The following is a 22,233-nucleotide window of genomic DNA, read 5'->3' as shown; positions in this document are numbered from 1 at the left end:
TGTTTTCGGGCTCCTGTGAGCTGCCTACACGCTCCTCAAGGCTGCTTGTCTGATCAGAGAAGGCACAGAGTAGCCCGCTCCCTCCCAGGTCCTCTGGTGACTGACTGGCTAGGGACCTGCTCTCTGCAGGTGCTACAACTCTGATTGGGGAGCTGGCAGTGGTGGGACCCCCCCCCCCGACGGGCCCGCCTACCAGGTAGTCACTGGGTTCCAAACAGTAGCAAGCATCCCAGTTTACCTGTGCAGGGGTTCACCCCTCAAGCTCAGCTCATCATGGCTGTGAGCTGGAGGGGGGCGTGGGACGTGGGAGCTTGGAAATAAGCTGAGCACCCCCGCCGCCGCCGCCACAACAGGAGCCCCCTCCTTGCCCTGGCGGGCAAGGCGTGGCCTGACGCTTTCTAAAGACCATGGTCCCAGCTGGGAGAAATGAGACAGACCCGGGCGCTAGACCTTAGCTTCGGAATGTGACAATTTATTTGGGGGGCCAAAGAGGCTTCTCACGCCCCCCTTCCTGGCGTTGATACGATACTGAAGAGCAGCAGAACAAAACGTACAAGACAGAGTATCAGCACAGACCCCCCTCCCCTGGCCCAGAAACAACCGCATCCAGAACAACAGAACCAAAACCCGCACCCAACACAAGCTGTTTTCTCCACCCGCAGCCTCTGGGAGAGGGGCAGCTGGGCTGCGGACCCTGCCCCGCGCTGGGGCGGGCGTCTTCATTTCCGGGTCTCCTGCTACCCCTACGAGTTTCCTGTCTTGAACCACTGGAGGCAAAGTTTAGCCAGCTGGGAGCTGGATGGTTGAACCACAGACAAAGGCAATGACACTTCATTTTTAAAATGAGAGAGAAATAAAAGAGACAGAGCGCCCCCCCCCAAATATAGAGCTATATATGTATATTTTATATATATAGAATTCATTCGTGCACGATTCATTAAATGAGCTTTTCAAAAATTAAAAAAATTATAAGATACATTTCTTTAGGCCTTTGTGTTTTTAAATTAAAACCAACAACAAGCAGTCTCCATCTCAACTCCACCCGACAGCAGGGGGAGGCCCCTGGAACCCTGGGTTCCTTCTACTGTGGCCTCTTGTGAGGGGTCCCTCGTTAGAACTGCCAGCCTCCTTTGCCTAGCTGAAGCTCTGCATACAGTAGGCGCTGACTCACTGGAGTAAGGTGCTGACACCCTCAAGGCTGGATGAGAGGGACCCCGCTGGGAGGTGGGGTCCTCAGTCCCCATCCGGCCTGTCCCCCTCTTGGTGTCCTGGTGACCGTCAGCGAGACGGGCAGGCCAGGGAGACCCTCTCCTGGAGTTTCAGCCCCTAATTCTGGTCTTTCTGAATCTGAGAGGAGATGCAGACAGAGAAAAACAAAAAAACAGAAACGAAAACCTTTAAACACTTTCCTCTTTTTTTCAAAAGTGATTCCTTAAACCATACAAGCCCCCAAGGGGCTGCCTTGGGCTAGTGCATGGGAGCCTGAAAGTGGACCTGACCACTGCATCCACTGTCCGGCGTGGGCCAAGTGCAAAAAAAAAAAAAAAAAAAAAAAAACCAAAAAACAAAAACAACCAACAAAACCCCCAAAGGAAAGAAAGGTGGGGGGTCCACCCAGAGGCTAGAAAGGCTAGTGGCAGCCCAGCTCTTCGAGCTTTTCTCCTTTGGGCTGACCCCTCACCCAGGACCACCTGGCTCCAGGTAAACCCCCTGCCCCGACCCTTCGCAGTGGCTCCAGGGCCCGGGTTCCAGCCTTTTCAAGAGGTTTGCCCCAAAAGGCCAGAGCAGCTGGGCTCTTCACTCCAGTGAGGCACCTCTGCCTCTCAGAGTCCCCTCCTGGTCCTTTAAATGTGGCAACCCTGCCCGCTGTACCCGCCTCGCACCGAGGCTGGGGACTTGATCACCGCCTCTTTCCAGGGCAGAGGAAGGCTGGAGTCCGTTTTGGCCCCAAGCCCTTTGCGGGGTGAGAACGAAAGGGGGCTGTGGGAGGCTGGAGGGCACAGGGCCGGCAACCTCAACCACCCGATCCTCAGCAGCTGCCTGGACACCAGCAGTGCTTTAGGCAACACCTTGCCACCCGATACACCCATTTCACAAAAGGGCAAACTGAGGGGCTGGGTAGGGAATGAGACAGGGATGTGTCCCAACTTCCCACCTCAAACCCCAGACCTCATGCTTCCTATGACCTAGGGGTGGGGAGGGGGTAGCATGAAGGGGGATGACCCCAATCAATATTGAACATGGGAGGAGAGCGGGCTCTGAGGGGTCTTTCACATATAAAAATAAAGCAAACCGGACTGCAACTTCTGCCTGGCAGGTAGCACACGGAAGAGCAGCCGTGGGGGAGAAAGGGCCGGTGGGAGGCTGATCCGTGCAAGAGTGTGTGTGGGGCTGCGGAACCCGGCTCGGAGGCACCCTGGGAGAGGGAGGGAGAGCCCCGCTTCCTCTTGACCCGGTGCCCACTCAGGCCCCCTGCGGGGGAGCCGTCCACCTAGGAGCGACGTGCCTGCTGCCTGGGCCTCGGCTGCACAGCTGTGGGCCAAGGGCAGCAGCCACCTGCCAGTGGAAGGAGAAGGGGCAGGCTCTCCCTCTCGCCACGGCGGCTACCTCCCACCCGCTGTGACCACCACCCAAGACTCCCCCAGAGGCCACAGCTCCTGCCTGCCTGCCTGCCACCTGCATGGCCCTCGTGGCCAAGGAAGCTTGGGGGTGTCATGATCTTTGGGGCGACGGGGAGGGAAATGCCCCCATGGGGTGGCGTGGGGAGACCAGATAGCTGGCAAAGGAATGGAGGAGGGTGAGGAACCCAACTATCCTGACTCAGCAGCCCCCCTGGAGAAAGTCACCCACGACGGGTCCTGGCCACGGTCGGATCCCTGCGGACCCTCCCATGTGCCGTGTGCCCCCACCCCCCATCTCAGCTCTGCGTCTGGTCCCTGCAGCTTCTGGTAAGTTCCTAGGGGGACCAGGGGCCATCCTTCCTTTTGAGCGAGGACAGGTGTGGAGTCTGCGCCCAGCAGAGGGGGCAGGGCCGACCCTGCCTCGGGCCCCGGAAGGGCGGTGGCTGGCACCCCAGGCCCTCCCGGCTTCTATCCACGTTCTGAACGTCGCCGCCTCGCCTGTGCAATCACTGCGTTACTAATTTTTCTTTAAATATCTCTTTCTCCCCACCCGCCCCAACCCCATAGGAATCCCACGATATTTTTTTCTATTTCTTGTTTTTTTCTTCTTTTTTTGTTTTTTCTGTTTTCTGCAAAACTAATTCTTTCACTTTCCTGTCATAAAATCACCTCTGAAAACACAACTTCTTTACAAAAAAAGTCACGAATGACACAGACTCTCAGGAAAACACATTTCTATGGTCTCTGGAAACACCTGTAACTGGCACCCAGGTGGACGCTCACCTGGGGTGGGGGTTGGGGGCAATCACCTCCGGGGACAGAGGAGAGATACCAGCCCTTATTTGGGGGGAGCCAATTGGCACTTGGACGGCCACGGAGCCAACACAAAGGGCAGGGTGGGGAGGGGTCCAGGAGCACCAGCCCCCCAGACCCTGTGCCGGCCCTCGTTCTACATCCGGGGTGAGGAGGGACAGGGCCACGCTGCAGCCCCCGCCGGAGAGGTTTGGAAGGAAGAGTCCTCCCGTGCTTCGGACAAGGCGTTTGTTACCGAACCGAATTCCCTTTCTGTCTCCTCCTTCTGCCATCGTGACTCTGAGCTGACACACCAGAAGTCACCTGGAGCCGCGTGCAAAGCCCCGCCACTCAGGCCAAGCCGAGCCCAGGCAGGGCGCCAGGGCTGGCCAGCCAGGCTGCCTCCCCCAAGCAGCAGACCCCCGGCCCATTCCTCCTTTGGCCTGCCTGCCTCCCAGGGCCCAAGCCGTAAACTGGGGCTTTGGTCTCTGCCACTGACACCTCAGCTCCCTGGCAGCAAAGGAAAGAGAAGCTGCCCAGGGCGGTGGTCAGAAGCAAAAGAGGGGCGTGGAAAAGCGGGAGACCCCTGGAAGGGTATCCAAGCTCCCCCCCAACCCCCCTCCCCAGGGCAAATGCCCAGGAGGAAGGGGGAGCTTGGGATGGGGGGGTCTCCCCTTTGCTTCAGTCCCCACCACGTACAGCAAGGGCCCAACTGGTCGGGTGGACCCCCCCCAAAGAAGGAGAAGGGTGGGGCTGGGCTCCCCTCCCCCCACACCCCAGCCGGGAGGGCAGATGGGCCTGGGGGCCTCCCCAGCAAACTCCTCAGACCTGGGCCAGGGCCCGGACCCCGCTGATGGCAAGGAAAGGTCCAGACCTTTGACCTGATGACCCTATCTGAGGAACCCTAAAGGGCCCAGCGCCCGACGCACACACCGGTACAAGCAGACGTGCCAAGGGCAGCAGGTGCAAGTGCGCAGAAGGTTCTTGTAGCACCTTTGGTGGAGAACTGAGACAGGCCTTTAGGTGCTGGGAGGCTGTGGCAGGTGAGCGCAAGTCCCTCTCACCTTCAAGAGAGGGATTAGGAAAGGGATGGGGTGGGACCCAGGGGGACCTGCTTGGGTCTCAGCCAAAAGCGGGCCCCGCTCCTGTCGCCCTCCTTGATGTGGGGGGGAGGGGCCAAGGCCAGCTTCACCTCAACCTCCCTCCGTCTTTCCCATCCCTGCCCCTCCGGCCCAGGCATCTGGGGGGAGGAAAGGGACAGTGCCCAAGCTGGGGGGCCCTGCAGCTGCCGGGTTAGCACCGAGAAACCAGATGCTGTGTGCACGAGAGCTGGAAGCAAGCTGGGGAGAGACGGGGTGGGATGTGGGGGGGCAGCTGTGCCCCAGGCCCTAGGGCTCCCCAGGAGCTACCCAGCAGGCGCCACTGTGGTGGGCAGGGAGGGTGCCAAGAGACAAGAGGGAGGTCTTCCTAGCGCCCTCGCCCTCCCCCAGCCCCAACCGGTCCAGACTGCCCCTCCCACTGGGCCTGGGCAGGGGGGCTCCAACTGCCCAGCCCCATCCCAGGGTCAACACCAAGCCATGGAAACAAGCAAAGCACAGGCAGGGTTGTCCGAGGGCTGGGAGGGGGCGGGGGCAAGAGGACCACTTTGGGGAGGAGGGCCCCCCAGCCCCCCTCCTCGGTGGAGCCCCCTCACTTGCTCACCCCACTGCCGCCACCCCCCGCTGCGGCGCCTGCGACGCCTGCGGCCACCTTCTCGAAATCCTCAGGGTTGCAGAATTCCTTGATAGTGACCGTCAGGAGATTGCTGGTGACGTCGGTGACGACCACGTTGGAACAGGGCGACATCTCGGGGCGCCAGTCCCCAGCCTCGGGCTCTGAGGCCGCTGCTGCAGGCTCAGGGGCTGCGGGGAGGGCCTGGCTGGCAGCGGCGGTGACGTCGGGAGGCGCTCGCTTGCTGGTGGCTGCCGCCTCGGGAGGGATGGACAGGTCAAGCACCTCGGGCTCCCGCCAGTCGGGCGCGGATGGGCTCGTGGTCTCGGGGAGCAGCTTGGGGGGCGCGTCATCTGGGTCGGAGGAGGACTGCGGGGCCGGCGAGGGGCAGCCGGAGGAGCTGGAGCTGCGGGCGTCGTAGGTGGCACCCGGGGCTGCCAGGAGCAGCCCGGGGCCGGGGGAGGTGGCGACATCGGCCTTGCCGGCTGGCGGGGGCGGCAGAGGGCCGGGCGGGGGCTTATTGTACAGAGCGAAGGCACCGAACTTCATGTGGCGGATCTGGGTGCGCAGGATGCTCTCGCTGAACTTCTTGCTCTTGCCAATGACGCGGTTCCGCGAGGGAACTTTGGGGCGGGCCAGGGCCCCGGCCCCCTGCCCAGCGCCGCCTCCGCCGCCCGGCCCCTTGTCAATCACCTTCAGGTTCAGGATGATGCGGTTCCGCTTGGGCTCCCGCGGCTTGACCTTGCGATTGATGATGCGCACCGTCTCGGAGAAGGGGGAGATGGGCGGGCGCAGGCCCGGGCTGCCCCCCTGGGGGTCTGGGCGGGGCAGGGGGCGGCGGGACATGCGGTGGCAGCGGCGGATGTCCTTTTTAAGCCGGTGCACGGCAGCGCTGGAATGCAGCTTGGGCGAGGAGGCGCTGGCGCTCGGCTTGACGGAGAAATGCACATCACTGATGCGGAGGGCCTCTGCTTGGGCCCGCGCCTGTGGGACAGAGGGAGGCGGGCGGTAGGTGAGGGCTCCAGAGCCCGCTGACCTCTTCCGGACACCCCGAGCCGGCACCTACAAGCAGGGTCTCAAGAAACCATCCTGAGAACACTTAGAGAATCAGTGGCGCTCATGAACTCGTGTTAGCGATAAAACAGATTCAGACAGGTGATGCTGCATGCAGAAGGTTGGAGGGCAGGTCAGACCCTGGTCCAGGCCTAATTCCAGGACTAACTCTGCAAATTTGGCTGTTTCCGTGGCTACCCTGGCTGACAGAGCAGTGTCTACAACCACGACATGGCACAGAGAGAAGCCCCTGGCCAACCCCGCTCTGGGAAGCTCCCAGCCCAGCCTGGCCCTGCTCCCTGGATGAATTCCTGGAGACAGAAAGGAGCTCCCTCCCAACTCCTCCACACACACCAGTCCCACGGACCTATCTGCAAATGCCCTGTGCTCCTCTCTGCCTTTGACCAGGCTGTACCTCCAGCTCAGACTTGCCTCCGCAGCTCATCATCAGCTCTGGACAGACCCTTGGCTCCTCCTCTACACTCCAGCCCCCCACACTGCCCCTCCTGGGTCGGAACAACTCAGTGCCAACAGGCTCCAAAGCCAGCACCTAAAGCCTGGTTGGCATCCACTCCGGTTAGATATGGATTTAGGGGGATGGACCAAGAGGGCGCGGGGGCAGGACGGCTGAGCAGAAGTCTGTGGGGGAGCAAGGGATACGGTGCCGGGCTCCTGGGCCCAGCTGCACACTCCCAGGTGTGAGGTCTGTCAAGCCCCAGGGCTCTGCAGCAGCTCACCTGCTACCTCATGGAAGATGTAGGGTGTGCCAGGTCCTCAGAGACCCCAGTCCTGGGTAAGACACCCACAAGGCCATGTAAGCCATCCTCCATGGCCAGTCCTTCCTTCACTAAGAAAGTACTAATGAGTCACAGGCCTGCAGCTTGGGGTACAATGATGAACACAGGCAGCTTCTACTTCCAGGGGCTGCACTCCAAGGAGACAAGAAACAGGCAATCAAGACACAAGCTGATGTGATGCCACAGAGGGAGTAGGGGGTCCAGAGCAGCACGGATGAGGCACACAGGCCCCCGTCGTGGCAGCTGAAACCTAAGTGGGGGAAAACCCTGGTCCTTCCTGAGCCTGCTCCAGGCTGCTGCAGAGGCGCAGGTGGCTTGCTGAATGGGCACTGCTAAGCCAAGCAGTGGAGGCAGAGAGCGCCCAGGGATGAACGGATGGCGTGGCCAAGCAACCAAAAGCAATGGTGGGTGGAGGGTAGACGTGGAAGATGAGTCTGTGTTCTATACAGAGACCCTGGCTCACGGTGGGCGGGGCGGGGGGGGGAGGGGGGATCCCCCACCAGAACTGCCTCCCTCCAGGCAAGATGGGGTGCATTCCCATGGCCAGTCTGAGAGCTCCCAAGAGTAGGATGGGTGGTGTAGGGGTCTCCAACTCCCACTTCCACCGTGCTGGATGCTTAGCCAGACCTGGGAGGTGGCTTGTATGCCCCATCAGACCAGATGAGAGTGCGTCTGACCACAACCCCAGGAAAAGTGATCGTGAATAAGCCAGGATGTCATTTGGAATGTGGGAGAGGCACACTGTACTGTCACATGGTCCTCCCAGCCCTGCTGCCACGAGGTGGCAGCAGTCAGAGGCCTGACCTGCCCTGTGCCAAGGGCTGCCAGCTCCTCCTGCTCGGAGCCAGTGGAGCCAGGAACTGGTTCCCTCACACCCCTTCCCAGACAAAGGCAGGGGAAAGCCAGCCCTCCCTTGGCACCGCGACAAGGGCTTTGTGCAGGTTCATTCCTGAGGGAGCTCAGGCGATTCCGCGCCCTTTCTGATCCCCCCCCAGGGGGGTCAGTGTTTATGCCCTCTGTATGCTGCCTGAGCTCTGGGACCTCTGTAATTATGGTTCTGCTGGAGCCCAGAAGTGATGGATGGTCCCTGGGTTCTGGCCAAGCATGTGGCAAGGCAAACATCAGATCAGGGATGAAACCCCAGCTTAATGGGCCTCCTGCGACCATCAGATAGTATGTGTTACCTGCTTAGCACAGAGCCTGGTACAGGGCAAACACTTGAGAAATACTCAACTATCCAACGAGGGTGCTTATGAGCAGTAATCTTTCCCTAAGGTATGGTTTCCAACCTTTCTACAAAAGAAAAAAAAATCTCTTCATAATTTCTAAATACTATTTTTAAAAGGGGGCTGGTTTGCCCTTCCTCCTCCTCTCCCTTCCCCAGGTTGAGAATCCTTTCAAGGTGGGACCTGGGTCTGCCTGTGAAAAATGGTAACACAACCGCCAATGCATTTATTGCACTCTGGCTGGGCGACAGGCACAGCTCTGAGCAGTTGGCATGCGCTATGGGTAGCATGGAAGGTTCAAGACCGGGACTCGACCACTGACTGACTGTGACCAATGGCAAGTTATTTAACCCCTCTGGCTTCGGTCTTCCTATGTATAAATGGGGACAATACAGTCCACCTCCTGGGCTCCTGTTCTCTTCAGAACAGTTCCCTGCAAAAAGTGCTCTCTGATTATAATTTGTTTACTATACACACTGCCCCGCGGGTGACGCAGAGCAAAGGATTCAGACCAAGCTGATTCCCATCACCCCTTGCAAAGAGCTAGAGCACGCTCATGCGACCTGCTTTTCAGGTTCAGGTCAGGGTCCTCTCTTCCGCTCTCCACCTCCGGCCCCACCACCTCTGCAGCCTTCATAGTTTCCTCTGTGTGTCTACCTTGCCCTCTTAACCTGACACGTACGCTCTGAGGAACAGGGTGAAGAGAAACACACGATGAAGCCAGGAAGCGGGGTGGTGGGAGCTCAGGTAAATCACTTCCCCTCTCTGGGCCTGATTTTCTCATCTGCAAAATAGGAATGTCACTCCCCACTTCATAGGGTTGTTGAGAGATTTAAAGGAGATAATCCATGTGAGGGGCTCAGCACTGCGTTAGGCCCATAGGCAGCTCAGGAACTACGGCTATTATAAAAAAAAAAAAAAAAAAAAAAAAAAAAAAAGGCATTTTGTTGTGTCACTGCTCATGATCATTACTCGCTTCACCGCTAGAGGGCACTCCGGCCGCGCTGAGAGGCTGTCACGCAGCCCACTGGCCCTCCAGCTGCTCTGCCCCATCTCTCCCAAGAAGCATCAAGGGTTAAGGTTGCTCCGATCCCCTAAGCTGTGTGTAGGTCGGAGACAAGGGTCACAGAAAGATGTGATTCTGGAAACCATTATTTCTTTCGCTTCTGCTTTAAGTCCAAAGCGAACCTTGCGCAGGCACAGTGTTTTTAGAGAGTGGGGGACTGGAGCCCCCCCCCGCAACTGGGCTTTGAGCCTTTTGGACAAATGGAAGATTCTGAAGTTCTGCATTCTGCACAGTTTCTTCTCTGCAGGGTCCCTCCTGCCCTTCTTGTACCAACTGTCACACCGTCACAGGTTGTCAGGGTGGGAAGGGGCCCCGAGATAACCTCAGCACTACTGGGGAAACCATGGCTATACAGGGAGGCTGGCCTGCAGCCCTGCCTGCCACCTTGGGTCCTCTTGCCTCTCCTTTCCCAGACTCTGTTCTTTCTCTCTGAAAAAATAAACACCAAAAAACTCTAAGATGGCTTCCTCTGGAGCTAGGTCTCCCTCCGGAGAAAGGCTAATGTGCTAGGCTTTTACCCCCTCACTCGCCATTCCCATGAGAACCTCCAGAAACAGCCAGAAATGGGGAGAAACGGAAAACCCTAAAGCCAGTGTGGCTCAGCCTGGGTGATAAACTCAAAGTGAAGCGATTTAAGGTCACAGTCAAGCTGGATCCCTTCGTCAGGAGGGGAGGCATGCAGAACAAACCCTGCGAGAGGGAAGCTGGGGGCAGAGTCGCAGGTGCCCCCTCCCCCAGTACCTCTCCCGGTTTCCTGCCATGTGAGAGAGCACATTCACTCTCGCTGGGTTCTAATTCCTACCGGCTCAAGGCTGGGGGACATGAGGGCTCTCACGTGCAGAAGCGACCTCCTTGCCGCTCCCTCAGGTGGACAGTCCCCACCTGCCTCATCCACCTGCTTCCTGCGGGCCTCCCCAGACCCTGGTCTTGTCAGCGAGGAAGATTCCCCCCCCGCGCCCCCCATTCCCGGGCCCCTCTGCTGAAGCTGGAGCTGGCCAGGGCCTGCTGCCAGGGGCTTGTCGGGGGCTCATAACCACCCCCTGCCCAGCCGGGGCCCCTCTGGAAAGGCCCGCCCAAGCGGGCGGCCGCGGATCTGTCCCGCCCTTGCAGGCCCCGTGTTGCGCCCGGGCTAGGGGGCCCGTGAGGGGGCTGCTGGGGCTGGGCCAGGTTACCTTCAGGAGGAAAGTTTTGGGTTTGGGTCCCCTCTTCTTGGGCCCATACAGCTCACGCTCCCTCTCCCTGCGGCCGAGAAACGCCAGAGGTTAAAAAGAGCCCCCTCCCGGGCCCCACTCCGCGCTGCCCTCCCCGGCTCTCCCGCTTCCCCGCGCGGCGCCCCAGCCGAGTCTCGGCCCCGCCGCCCCTGCCAGCTTCCTAAACTCACTTCTGCTCGAAGGCTGCAATGAGCCGCGAGTCCAGGATGTTCTCCTCGGGCTCCCAAGTGCTGTACCTGCCGTGTTACACATGCACAAAATAAAAAGAAAACCAGAGAGGCTGAGGCACATGCCAGGGAGCAGATGAGCGCACCCCCCCGCCAAGGAAGGAAAAAAAAAAAAAAAAAGGCCCCAGTGTCCGTTGCCTTCCTTCCCCCTCGCCCCTGGATCCGGTGACACTCACTTGATGGCCCACCCCTTCCATTTCACCAGGTACTCGATGCGTCCCTGAAAAACAGAGAAGAAAAAAGGGGGGAGTGGGGTGGGGAGGATGCAGGGACGCGAGGAGGCGGCGGCGCGGGGGTGGGCGAGAGAGCCCGGGCTAGCGGGACCGCTTCGCCCCGTTGGCCCGCAAAACGGGACACCGGCTGCAGGGCTAGGTGTCCCACCCAGGGAGGCAGCTCACCTTTCGGATCCGCCGTTTGATGATGGATTCGGCCGCGAAGACCCGCTCGCCCACTGCAGACAGCTCCATCTTGCTCAGCGGCACCCACAGCCCATAATACTCCCTGCTCCCGCGGCCGGTGCTACACCGCTCGCGCACGCGCCGCAGCGCATAGGCCCGGCGGGCGGGCGCGCGGCGGGGCGCGCACTCGCGTTCCAGCTGCGGGCCGTCACGTGACCCTCCGGACTGGCGCGCCGTTGCCAGGACCTCCTCCTCCCCCGGGGCGGTTGCTAGGGAAAGTGAGCGCACGCGGGGCGGGGGCGCGCACTGGTTCTTAAAGGGGCCTTGCCTGGCTAGGGGAGCCGGGGCCCAGAGCCCCGGAGATGCTTGCCCTGTAAGAAGCCGGGTCCCGCGCAGTGCAGTCTTACAAACACTTTCTCATTCTCCTCTCCATCTTCCGGACCCTCTGTAGCTGACAATTTCTCCCTCCTTTAAACCCTCCCTTGCAAATCTCTCCTGGCTCGGAGGGGGAAGGGCGGTGGAATCTCTGCTGCTGCTGCTCATCCTCCCAGCAGAAGTTTGCAAACAGTTAAATATGATACAGCAGAAATGCATTTGCTGTTGCTTTGCCAGGCCCTGCGGGAATTTCTTTAAAACACTGCCCCCCAACCCCTTATCCATTATTTATGTATTCGTGGGAGTGTGGTTTTGTAACCAGTTCAGATGAATTAAAACAAAAACGCCACCGCAGGAAGCGGGGGAGGTGGTGAATTGAGGCCAAGGGAGGCCGGGGTGATCGTATACATCTGTTTTTCGGCCGGGGTCTTGGGCGCGGCACCTGCCTTCACCCAGGAGGTCCGGGTGAAGACGCAACGGTGAAGATGTGGCGGTGGGGAGGATGGGGGTGGGGAGCGAGGCCGTGGGAGGACAACGGGCTCCCCACATACCAGATTGGGCCCGAATCAGGTCATCCTTGGGTCATTCGGCAGAAGCCGCTCTCTCGGCCTCCTCCGTATGCTTTCTGATTCCCAGGCCCCCTGACCGCGTCACCCTCCTGCCGCCTGCAGTTCGTCTGCTGGTTCCGCCATTGCTCGCCGGAGACCAGAGCCCAGCTTCCTATTTGGGAGAGGGTGCCGGGAGACCTGGGTTGTCCTGGAATGGACGCAGAGTAGCCCTGCCACACATAACGCTCCGTTTCTTTTATTTTGAATTATTTCAACTTTATTTTATGGGGTCACACCAACAGTCCTGTTCTTTGTAAATTTCTTGAAAGTACAACAAAAAGCAGCTATCTATAATCTCCATCAAATCATTAACCTCTTCAAGAATCTTCTTCCAGCCTCCGTCGTGTGCCTATATAAACACACGTATATATGCACATATCTACATTGTGTGTATATCTATGGTATAGACATATTACTTAAATTCTTTCTCATTAGCACAGTGGGATCATAACAGTCACACTAGATGGAATCCACTTTTCTCCCTTAATGGCATGAAATGAACTCTTTCAGTGTCATTAAGTGCAGATTCACCATCATTTTAGTGGGGGGGGGGCAGTGACACTGAGGTGGAGAGGAATGCAGATGTGCTAAGGGTCAGGGCTGTCTCTCGCTCTCATTATTTATTTATCAGAAAGGAGGATTTTTACATTTCTGTGGTGCAACAGCAATTCTTATAGTTTTAAGTCAACCATGTCACAATGTCTGATTCTCATTCCTGCACCTCTGCTAATTTTTCCAGTTACACCTTGGGGGAAATCCCCCTCCCCTCTTAAAATCGACATGTTTTTAAGAAATAGCTATTTGCTGGCCAGCCCACTGTGGCCTTCCATGTAAGGACGGAGCTGCCCTCCTAGGATGGTAGGGGTGGATGGACAGGTGAGCTGTGTGGCGAGAGAGAGAGAGTGTGTGTTCAGGCTGAGGAACACAGGCAGCTAGATGAAGCAAGTAAGCCATTTCTTATTTCATTCATTAGCTTTGGGGGCCCTTTTTTAAGGCTTTGTGTTAAACCGTAAGAAACAGAGGTGCCTGCCCTCAGCTTCAGAAACTCAAGTAAGAAAGACACCTGCTATACAGTGTGACTAATGCTGGACTTCAGATGTCTTAACTTTTTTTTTTTTTTGGCCACACCCACAGCGTGCGGAAGTTCCTGGGCCAGGGATCTAACCTATGCCACAGCAGTGATCCAAGCCACAGCAGTGACAACACCTTAACCACTAGGCCACCAGGGACCTCTGATGTAATAATTTCTTATGGCTGCTGTAATGTTACCAAACTCCAGTGGCTTAAAAACAGCACAAATGTATTATCTTAGAGTTCTGGAGGTCAGAAGTCCAAAATCAGTGTCTTTGGGCTCTAGGAGAGAATCAGTCCATTTCTTGCCTCTTCCAGCTTCTAGAAGTTGCTGGCATTCCTTGGCTCATGGCTGCCTCATTCTAATATTTAATTTTGTGTTCTCTTGACTGGCCTCCTGTCTCCTTCTAAAAAGGATCTTTAGGTTATGTAAGGTATTATATGTACAGGTTCCAGGGATAAGAATGTAGACTTCTTTGGTTGGGTGAGGCATTATTCAGTCTGCCATAAGTGGTATGTATAGGATGCCTTGGGAGTCTAGATGTATTGGTCAAGCTTCCCCAGAGAAACAGAACCAATAAGATGTGTGTAGAGATATATGAGGAAATTTATTACAGGAATTGGATCGTGTGGCTATGGAGGCCCGAGAAGCAAACTGGAGGACCAGGAAAGCCAGTAGCACGAGGCCTAAGGACCTCATGTTGCTGTGTAAGTTGCTGTGTCAGTTCCCTAGTCTGAAGGCTTGAGAACTGGGAGCTCCAATGTCTGAGGCCAGGAGAGAATGGATGTCCCAACTCAAGAAGAGAGGGAATCCACCTCTGCCTTTCGGTTCTCTTCGGGCCTTCAATGGATACCATGGTGCCTGTCCATGTTGGTGAGGGTGGAGCCCTTTACTCAGTCTACTGAATCTAATGAAGACACATGGGCAATGATGTTTACCAGCTGGCTGGGCATCCTGGAGCCCAGGCAAGCTGACACATAAAATTAACCATCAAACTAGATAAGGGAGCAGCCTACTGCCTGGAGGAGGTAAGGCCAGGAGGGCTTCTCAGAGGTGGGAACATTTAATTTGAGACTTGAAAGGTGAAGAGGAATTTGCTGGCTAGCAAAGAATGAGAAAGCCATCCCATGGTAGAGGGGTCAGCTGGGGCAAGAACTTCAATGAGAGACGGTCCCTTCCACCTCTTCCACAGTCTGAGGTTTGGTCCAGTGCCACAAGGTGTTCAATACATACTTGTTAGATCCATGAGTGCGCCATTGAAGGGATTTCAAGAGTAAGTTTGATCCTATAACATTTGTGTGGATTCAGGCCCAACACTTACTGGGTGTCCCCTTCCCTCTCCGTGTTGGCCTCTGGGAATGCAAAAGTGCAAAAGATGGGATTTCTGCCCTCTAGCAACAGAGGAGCATGAGAGATGAAGGTAGAAACAGATGCGATCTGAGCTGTGCAATTTTGTGGTCCACCTCTCTGAGCCTCAGTTTTCTTCATTTGTAAAATGGGGATAACCATTCCTGTCTTGTAGGCTTATTGTGAGGGTAATGAGATAACAAAAGCATGGCACCTGGAACTCTGTTGGCACGTAGCAGGTGTGTGATAGTGAGAGTGTATGTATGCATGTGCCCCAGGCCAGCTCATAGCTAGAGGAGTGGATAAACATAACGTATATACTTAAAGTCTTTCTTCCACTGAAACTTAGTTATTGGATCACTTCTAGAAATTGAAACAGTATGGGTCAAAAATAACACCCAACACTTTATAAGGCATTCATCATGTTTCAAGGACACTTTCAAGTGCTTTAGATGATACTATTTTAATCCTCAAAATAATCCTATGAGTAGATGTTATCATTATTCCACTTCACTGTTGAGGATCCTGGGTTTCTACCCAAACATGGAAGACACTGAGATGAGCAAAACATAATTTCTCCGTCCATTAGATGCCCTTCATCTCCTCCTAGGACCAGATGAGATCTGTCCTGGGATGTTATGTGACTTACAAAACAACAGACAAAGATGCAGAAGACATGCAAGGTGACAACACAGGTCTCCAAGAATCGAAACACAGAGCGTGCCTTCTGAAATACTGTGCTATGAAATCGTGTGCCCCCAAAGAAAGGCTAACTATTTTTAGAAAGAGAGCAGTAAAGACTTTTGGAAATATGCCTGAATACGGTCATAATTGGGCAAGGGATACAGGGAACGCCAATTTTGGCAGAGGGAACTCTTGGAAATGCAATTCTGACCAAGTCATTCCTCTCATTTAAGACTTTTCTCATTTAAGCAGGGGCTAAACTATCAATAGGCAAAAGAAACCATATCAGTGGCTCCTCACTGTCTCTAGTGAATGGGCCCTTCCCAAAGGTCCCCACTCCCTGCGCCCCCATCCCCTGCAACCTCTTCCTTTGGTCTCAGGGGACCACCTGCTCTTTCCTGAATGGTTCCTGCTTCTTCCCACTTTTGCACTTTTGGTTCATCTGAGAAGCACTTACATATCTTTCAAAACTCAGTCCTGGGGTGTCTTTCTGTATGACGTCATATCTGCTCCCCCAGACAGAACCGGCCAAGCCTTCCTTGGCTCCATTTGAGGGTCTGCAGAGTTCTAGGATCACAGAAGAGTTCTATTTGGTCCCTTGTTAAGTCCTATAAAGCATGATCTCCCTGAGGGCAGGGTCTCCCCTACCCCTCACTTTCCTGACACTGGGTAGCTCGCCAACTAATATATTTAGTGAGCACGAACCACGTACCCAGCATTATTCTAGGTGCCGGAGATCCAGCAGAGAAAAGACAGACCCCTGTTCTCAAGAAGCTTAGATTCTTATAAGGGCAGCAGAGCTGACAGATACCAAAACACACAAGACAAGGAGATGAATTGCAGGCCAGACATGTGTTATAAACAGACTAAGGTCACATGGTAGGAGAAACAGGGTGGGTGGATGGGGTGCTCAGCGAGGGTGGTCAGGGCAGGTCTTTCGAGGAGCTGCATCTGAGATGAGCCGCATCTGCACAAGGAAAGGGAGGCAACTGCAAAGACCTGGGAGGAGAGCTTTCCAAGCAGAGGGAACAGCAAGTGCAAAGACCCTAAGGCAGGGATGTGGTTGGTGCATCTGAGGATCAGAAGGAAGCCAGCAGGGCTGAAGTAGAGACTGAGATCTGGAGTTCCCGTCGTGATGCAGTGGAAAAGAATCCAGCTAGGAACCATGAGGTTGCGGGTTCGATCCCTGGCCTCGATCAGTGGGTTAAGGATCAGGCCTTGCCATGAGCTATGGTGTAGGTCACAGACGCGGCTCGGATCTGGTGTTGCTGTGGCTGTGGCTCTGGCGTAGGCCGGTGGCTACAGCTCTGATTAGACCCCTAGCCTGGGAACCTCCACAGGCTGTGGGTGTGGCCCTAAAAAACAAAAAAATAAGAAAAAAAGAGGGAGACTGAGATCTTCAAGGAAGGCAGGCACCCCACACACAGAGTCTTAGAGGCCACGAAGGTGAGCTTGGGCGGTATTCCAGGTGCAGTAAGGAAGCTCCAGGAGAGAACTCAAAGTGAGAGGAGAAGGGGCCTGACAACGAGGCTGATGCAAAGGCAAAGCCTCGGGGGTTGGACAGGTCCTGAGTGCCCAGTGGGGGCTGCTTCTCTGATCAGCCACGGCCCAGCCTCCTTCAGGTTCAAATCCTCCAAGTCCAGGAGGCAGAAGACTGTGCATAAAAATGGAGCTGTTTCTGGAACCTCCAAGCCTGGGCACCCTCTAAGAGAGAGGTGAGCAAGGGGGAGGGGGCCATTGCCCTGGTCTGCTTGGGAGTTGAGCGTCTCTACCAAGACACCCAAAGGAGGTCGATTTGTTTCTGTCTTCAACAACAGCCTGGCTTATGGAGGCTGGTGACCCCCCAGCGAGGTCAGCAGGACTGCACTGGGGGAAGGGGGTCCAGGCCACACTTGGGAGAACTGACTCCTGAGCAATTACTGATCGATCCAGTCTGGCTCCTGTGGGGCCCCTGGTCCTGCCGAGCCCTCACTCTTCCAGTGGATGGGAAACCGATGAGAAGACATGCAAAGGTCCGGGCGGTTCTCCTTCCTCTCCCAGCAGAGTGGGAGCCAGCTCTGTGCAAACGTGCCCTCTTCCTGCTCTTCCTGTTTTGCTGGGAAACGTCCCCCCCTGCCCCAAATACTTTTTGGTTGTTTGGGAGGGAATGTTCACTTCTCCGGGTTCTTTTTCACTGCAAGGAAGGGCGAGGGCAACCTGACGGGCGGTGCTGGGAGGCCGAGTCTGGGAGGTAGAGCGAAGCAAGAGGCTGGCGCTCCATTTGGTTTCCTTCTGCCAGGCCTGCCAAGCAGCGGGGCCCCCGCCCTGGAGCAGGGGTCCGTGTGAGGGCCGGACGAGGCTGGCTGCTGCCCAGTGCTACTGGCCACCTGCCCTCCCCACCGCCCCTGGCGATCTGGCCCGAGAAGGAGAAGCTCTCACTGTGTCCCATCACTTTCGCTTCTTCCGCCTTGTCTCCTTCCCTCCTTCCTTGGGGTCTTGCGATCCATTGTGACACAGCAGTTCTGGGTCGGTTTTTGTTGTTTTTTGTCACACCCGAAGCATTCGGGAGTTCCTGTGCCAAGGACTGGATCCTAGTGGCTGACCTACACCACAGCTCAGGGCAATGCCAGATCCTTGACCCACTGAGCGAGGCCAGGGATGGAACCTGCATCCTCACAGATACTATGTCTGGTTATTAACCTGCTGAGACACAGCAGGAACTCCTGGTAAGGGGTGTTTGCAGCAGCCAGAGTCATGACCCATGCTGAGTTCCTGTGTGGATTTAAGGGGGTCAGGTGGTCAGCTCAGCGGCCTGCTGGGATTCGTCTTATTCTTGGGTTCGCACAAACAGAAATAAGAGGCGATGAGGCTGTCTCAAAAAACCTCAAACCCAAACACACGATTCAATTTGTTAAAGTGACACATGAAAGGAGAAAACCTAGTTCATGCTAAGCTCTTAATTTCAGTTTACATAACTCGTTAGTTTAATTACAGACCGAGCAAAGTTTAGCAATCACTTTTAAGAGGGCTTGATTAATTTTGGTCTCATTGACAAACTTCAGCTCCTTTAAACATTTCACATTGCGTTGTCTAGCACATATACTTCCTTAACTTCCTAAGTCGAAGAGGCTGACAAACCTTCTCAAGTAATGAAGCAATTCTTATAAACCCACCATATTCAACTTAAAAATATGGTGACTTTGCCATTCGATGAGCCATTCGATGTGTGAAAGAGTAAAATCTGGAATGCAGGTTACTCAATTACATTGTTACACTGGAATTACAAGCCAATCTATTATTCTCATAAACCAAGTTCTCTTCAACATGGTAAGGATACAAAATAGCAAAACCACCTGGACATAAAAATACTAACACTTTAGTTTTTGTTCTTGTTAGGTTTCTAAATTAAAATCTTCCTGGGAGTTAAATAAAAAGTCCTTACTGGGGAAACCATTCAGTTCTTTGAAGCAATATTTTTTTTTTTTTCTCTTTAGGGCTGCACCTGCAACATATGGAAGTTCCCAGGCTAGGGGTCCATCGGAGCTACAGCTGCTGGCCTACACCACAGCCAGGGCAACACCAGATCCTTAGTCCACTGAGTGAGACCAGGGGTTGAACCTGCATTCTCATGGATCTTAGTTGGTTCGCTACCACTGAGCCACAATGGAAACTCCTGAAGCAATTTTTGAGGAGCCCTGTTAACCGTTTGATGTCATGTGATGATCGAACACCAACAGGCGAGGATTCCTGCCTGTGATACTTATGGGCCATTCACAGGCCTATTTATAGATGCTTCTCTCAAGACATCCTGCGTGGCGGGGTCAGCTCAGAGCCCTTGGTTCATATCCTTGGGTTAGAGTCATATCCTTACTTAATGCTTCCCTCTGTTCATGGAAATCCGTTACCATGACCTTAGTTTCTACATCATGGATTGGATTTTGTATTATTTTACCTCTTAAAACATAAGTGTCTGGGGAGTTCCCGTCGTGGCTCAGTGGTTAACGAATCTGACTAGGAACCATGAGGTTGCGGGTTCGATCCCTGGCCTTGCTCAGTGGGTTAAGGATCCGGCGTTGCCATGAGCTGTGGTGTAGGTTGCAGACGCGGCTTGGATCCCGTGTTGCTGTGGCTCTGGTGTAGGCCAGTGGCTACAGCTCCAATTTGATCCCTAGCCTGGGAACCTCCATATGCTGAGGAAGCGGCCCAAGAAATAGCAAAAAGACAAAAGAAAAGAAAAAAAAGTGTCTGAAGTCCTTTGAATTTCATAACAGTAATAGCTAATGTTTCCTGGAAGCCTGCTTTGTGCCAGGAATAGTTCTATGTACTTTTCACGTATTCATTCAATTCTAACCACTGTGGAGGCAGGCACTCTTCATTTTCCCATTTTACAGACAAAAGAACTAAAGCACAGAGAAACTAGGTTATTTGTCCAGGGTCACGTGGGCAGTTAAAGGATGATCCAGGATTCAGAACCCACGCTCTTTTTCAGGAGCTTGCTTTTAAAAAAAAAAGAAAAAAGAAAAAAAAAAGTCCTGGTAGGACCACTTAACTCTCATCACTGTTAAAATACTTCTGCTCTCTCTCCGGACCTTGACTATTCAGTCACCATTCTGCACTCAGACACACAAACCTTACATGGGTCTGCTGTCTGCTATTCAGATGTATTCACTCTGTGTTCACTGATCTCGGAGTTCCCGTCATGGCGCAGTGGTTAACAAATCCAACTAAGAACCATGAGGTTGAGGGTTCGATCCCTGGCCTTGCTCAGTGGGTTAACAATCCTGCGTTGCCGTGAACTGTGGTGTAGGTTGCAGATGCGGCTCAGATCCCGTGTTGCTGTGGCTCTGGTGTAGGCTGGTGGCTACAGCTCCGACTAGACCCCTAGCTTGGGAACTCCATACGCCGCGGGGAGCGGCCCTAGAAAAGACAAAAAAAAAAAAAAAAAAAAAAAAAAAGCTCTCTCTTTATGTTTTGAGAAATGGCCCTTGCTTCTCAGTCAGAAGTAGTGGTAGGGAAACGTTTTAGCAAAATATAAACAATGGGGATGCATCAGTAAGCTTTTCTGATCAAATAAAACATCCCCATACTCAGTGGTTTAACATCATACTCATTTCCTCTGTTTTCATTGTTGTTGTTGTTGTGTTTATTTTTTTAGGGCCGTATCAGCAGCATATGGAGGTTCCTAGGCTAGGGGTTGAATCTGACCTGCAGCTGCTGGCCTACATCACAGCCACAGCCACACCAGATCCGAGCCAGCTGCATCTGTGACCTACGCTGCAGCTCACAGCAACGCTGAATCCTTAACCCACTGAGCAAGGCCAGGGATGGAATCTGCATCTTAATGACTACCAGTCAGGTTCTTTACCCACCGAGCCACACGGGAGCTCCTACTCTGTTTTAAAACCAGCTTTATTGAGATATTATTGACATGTAACAGTCTGTATATATTTAAAGTGTAGAATCAGTGAGTTTCGACATATGCAAAAACCTGTGAAACCATCACCACAATCGAGATGGTGAAGGGACTCTCCAGCCTGCCCTCACCTCCCCCAAATCCCAGGCAATTCCTCACCTACTTAGTGTCACTATAGGTGAGCGTGCATGCTCTCGAGGTGTACATGAAACCCTCTTCTTTGGCATCTTTCATTCAGCATAATTATTTGGAGATTCCTCCATGTATTTACCAATAGTTTATCCTTTTTAGTGCTGAGTAGTATTCCATTTCATTTGGATGGATACATCCCAACTCACTGATCCATTTACCTGCTGATGGTTAAAACAACTGGCTTATGCTTTGGAGGGTCAGCTAGGAGTTGTGCATCCAAGTTGGAATTGTCCTCGAGCGGTAGGTTGGGTCTGATTTTGCTCCATGGACCTCTCCTCTTCCTTGGACCAGCTTGCCAGGCGCAGAATGTTATCCCTTTGGCAATGACAGAAACACAAGTAGGCAGGTCCCTTGTATTTCTTTGTTCAGTGCTTCCTGTAAATTATCCATCTTTGCCTCCAGTGTATTTCCAATGTCTTGCATCATCTTCAGCATCAACAATCTAAAGTCTTTTTTCTGGAGGCTGAGAATCTCCTGATCACTTAGCTGTTTTTCTGAGGTTTTTTTTTCTTTTTTCTTTCTCCCTTATCTGGGTTACAGTTCTCTGTCTTTTCATTTTTATAGGTTTTTGATGTGGTGACCTTTTTGCAGACAACAGAGTTGTAGCCTCTCTCACTTCTGGTGTCCGCCCCCCTTGCGGCCGAAGTTGGCTGGGGAGGTGGGGGCTTGCTATAGGCTTCCAAGTGGGAGGGACTGGTGCCTGCCCACTGGTCGGTGGGGCCTCGTCTCTGGGTGAGATTAGAGGCGGCTGTGTGCCTGGGGGTCTTTAGGCAGACTGTTTACTGATGGGTGGGGCTGTGATCCCACCTGGATTATTGTTTGGCCTGGGGTCTCTCAGCACTGATGGATGGGGCCAGATTTTCCCACAGTGGCCACCTCCAGAGAAACGCTCACTGATGAATGTTCCCAAGAGCTTCACTTCCAATGCCCTTCCCCGACAACACGCCACATTCACCCCGTTTTCCCAGGAGATCCCCCCTCCAAGAACTGTAGTCAGATCAACCCAGATTCCTATGGAGATTTGCTTTGCCCTGGGACCCAGTGCATTGATTTTGTCTTTTGCTATTCTTGGGCCGTGGCATATGGAGTCCAGCTAGGTCGAATGGAGCTGTAGCCCCCTAGCCAAGGGGATCGAGGGGTCTGCCCGTATTCCAGCCACCCGCCTAGTTCCCATGCGAGAGGAGACCCGTCATGGTTGATGCTCCTGCGCCACAAGCCCCACTGGCCTTCAAAGCCAGATGCTCCGGGGGCTCTTTCTCCCAGTGCCAGATCCCCAGGATGGGGATTTGACGTGGGGCTCAGAACTCTCACTCCTGTAGGTGAGTCTCTGTGATACAGTTACTTTCCAGTCTGTGGGGCTTCCCACCCTGCAGGTATGGGGTTGCTTGTACCAGGTAATCGCCCCTCCTACCTCTTGATGTGGCCTCCTCTTCGTCTTCTGGCATAGGATATCTTTTTGAAA

General features: G+C 54.3%; 1 protein-coding gene across 2 annotated transcripts; it reads right to left on the bottom strand.

Annotated features, from left to right (window-relative positions):
* Nucleotides 457–11,312, bottom strand: CBX6 (chromobox 6). 2 transcript variants are annotated; one of them, XM_021091475.1, is made up of 5 exons: nucleotides 11,102–11,312; nucleotides 10,880–10,923; nucleotides 10,647–10,712; nucleotides 10,438–10,504; nucleotides 457–6,107 (listed from the first exon to the last, which is right to left on the bottom strand). In XM_021091475.1, exons 1-5 carry the CDS (start codon nucleotides 11,168–11,170, stop codon nucleotides 5,103–5,105), a joined length of 1,251 nt encoding a protein of 416 aa, XP_020947134.1. In that variant the 5' UTR covers nucleotides 11,171–11,312; the 3' UTR covers nucleotides 457–5,102. The 2 variants fall into 2 exon arrangements, with proteins under 2 accessions (XP_020947134.1, XP_020947135.1); XM_021091476.1 differs by lacking the exon at nucleotides 10,438–10,504 and having other exon boundaries at nucleotides 11,102–11,264.

The sequence above is a fragment of the Sus scrofa genome, chromosome 5, assembly GCF_000003025.6.
Source record: "Sus scrofa isolate TJ Tabasco breed Duroc chromosome 5, Sscrofa11.1, whole genome shotgun sequence".
Taxonomy (NCBI): domain Eukaryota; kingdom Metazoa; phylum Chordata; class Mammalia; order Artiodactyla; family Suidae; genus Sus; species Sus scrofa.
Note: the sequence above shows the minus strand (reverse complement) of the source record. Positions and strands in the feature narration are given on the sequence as shown.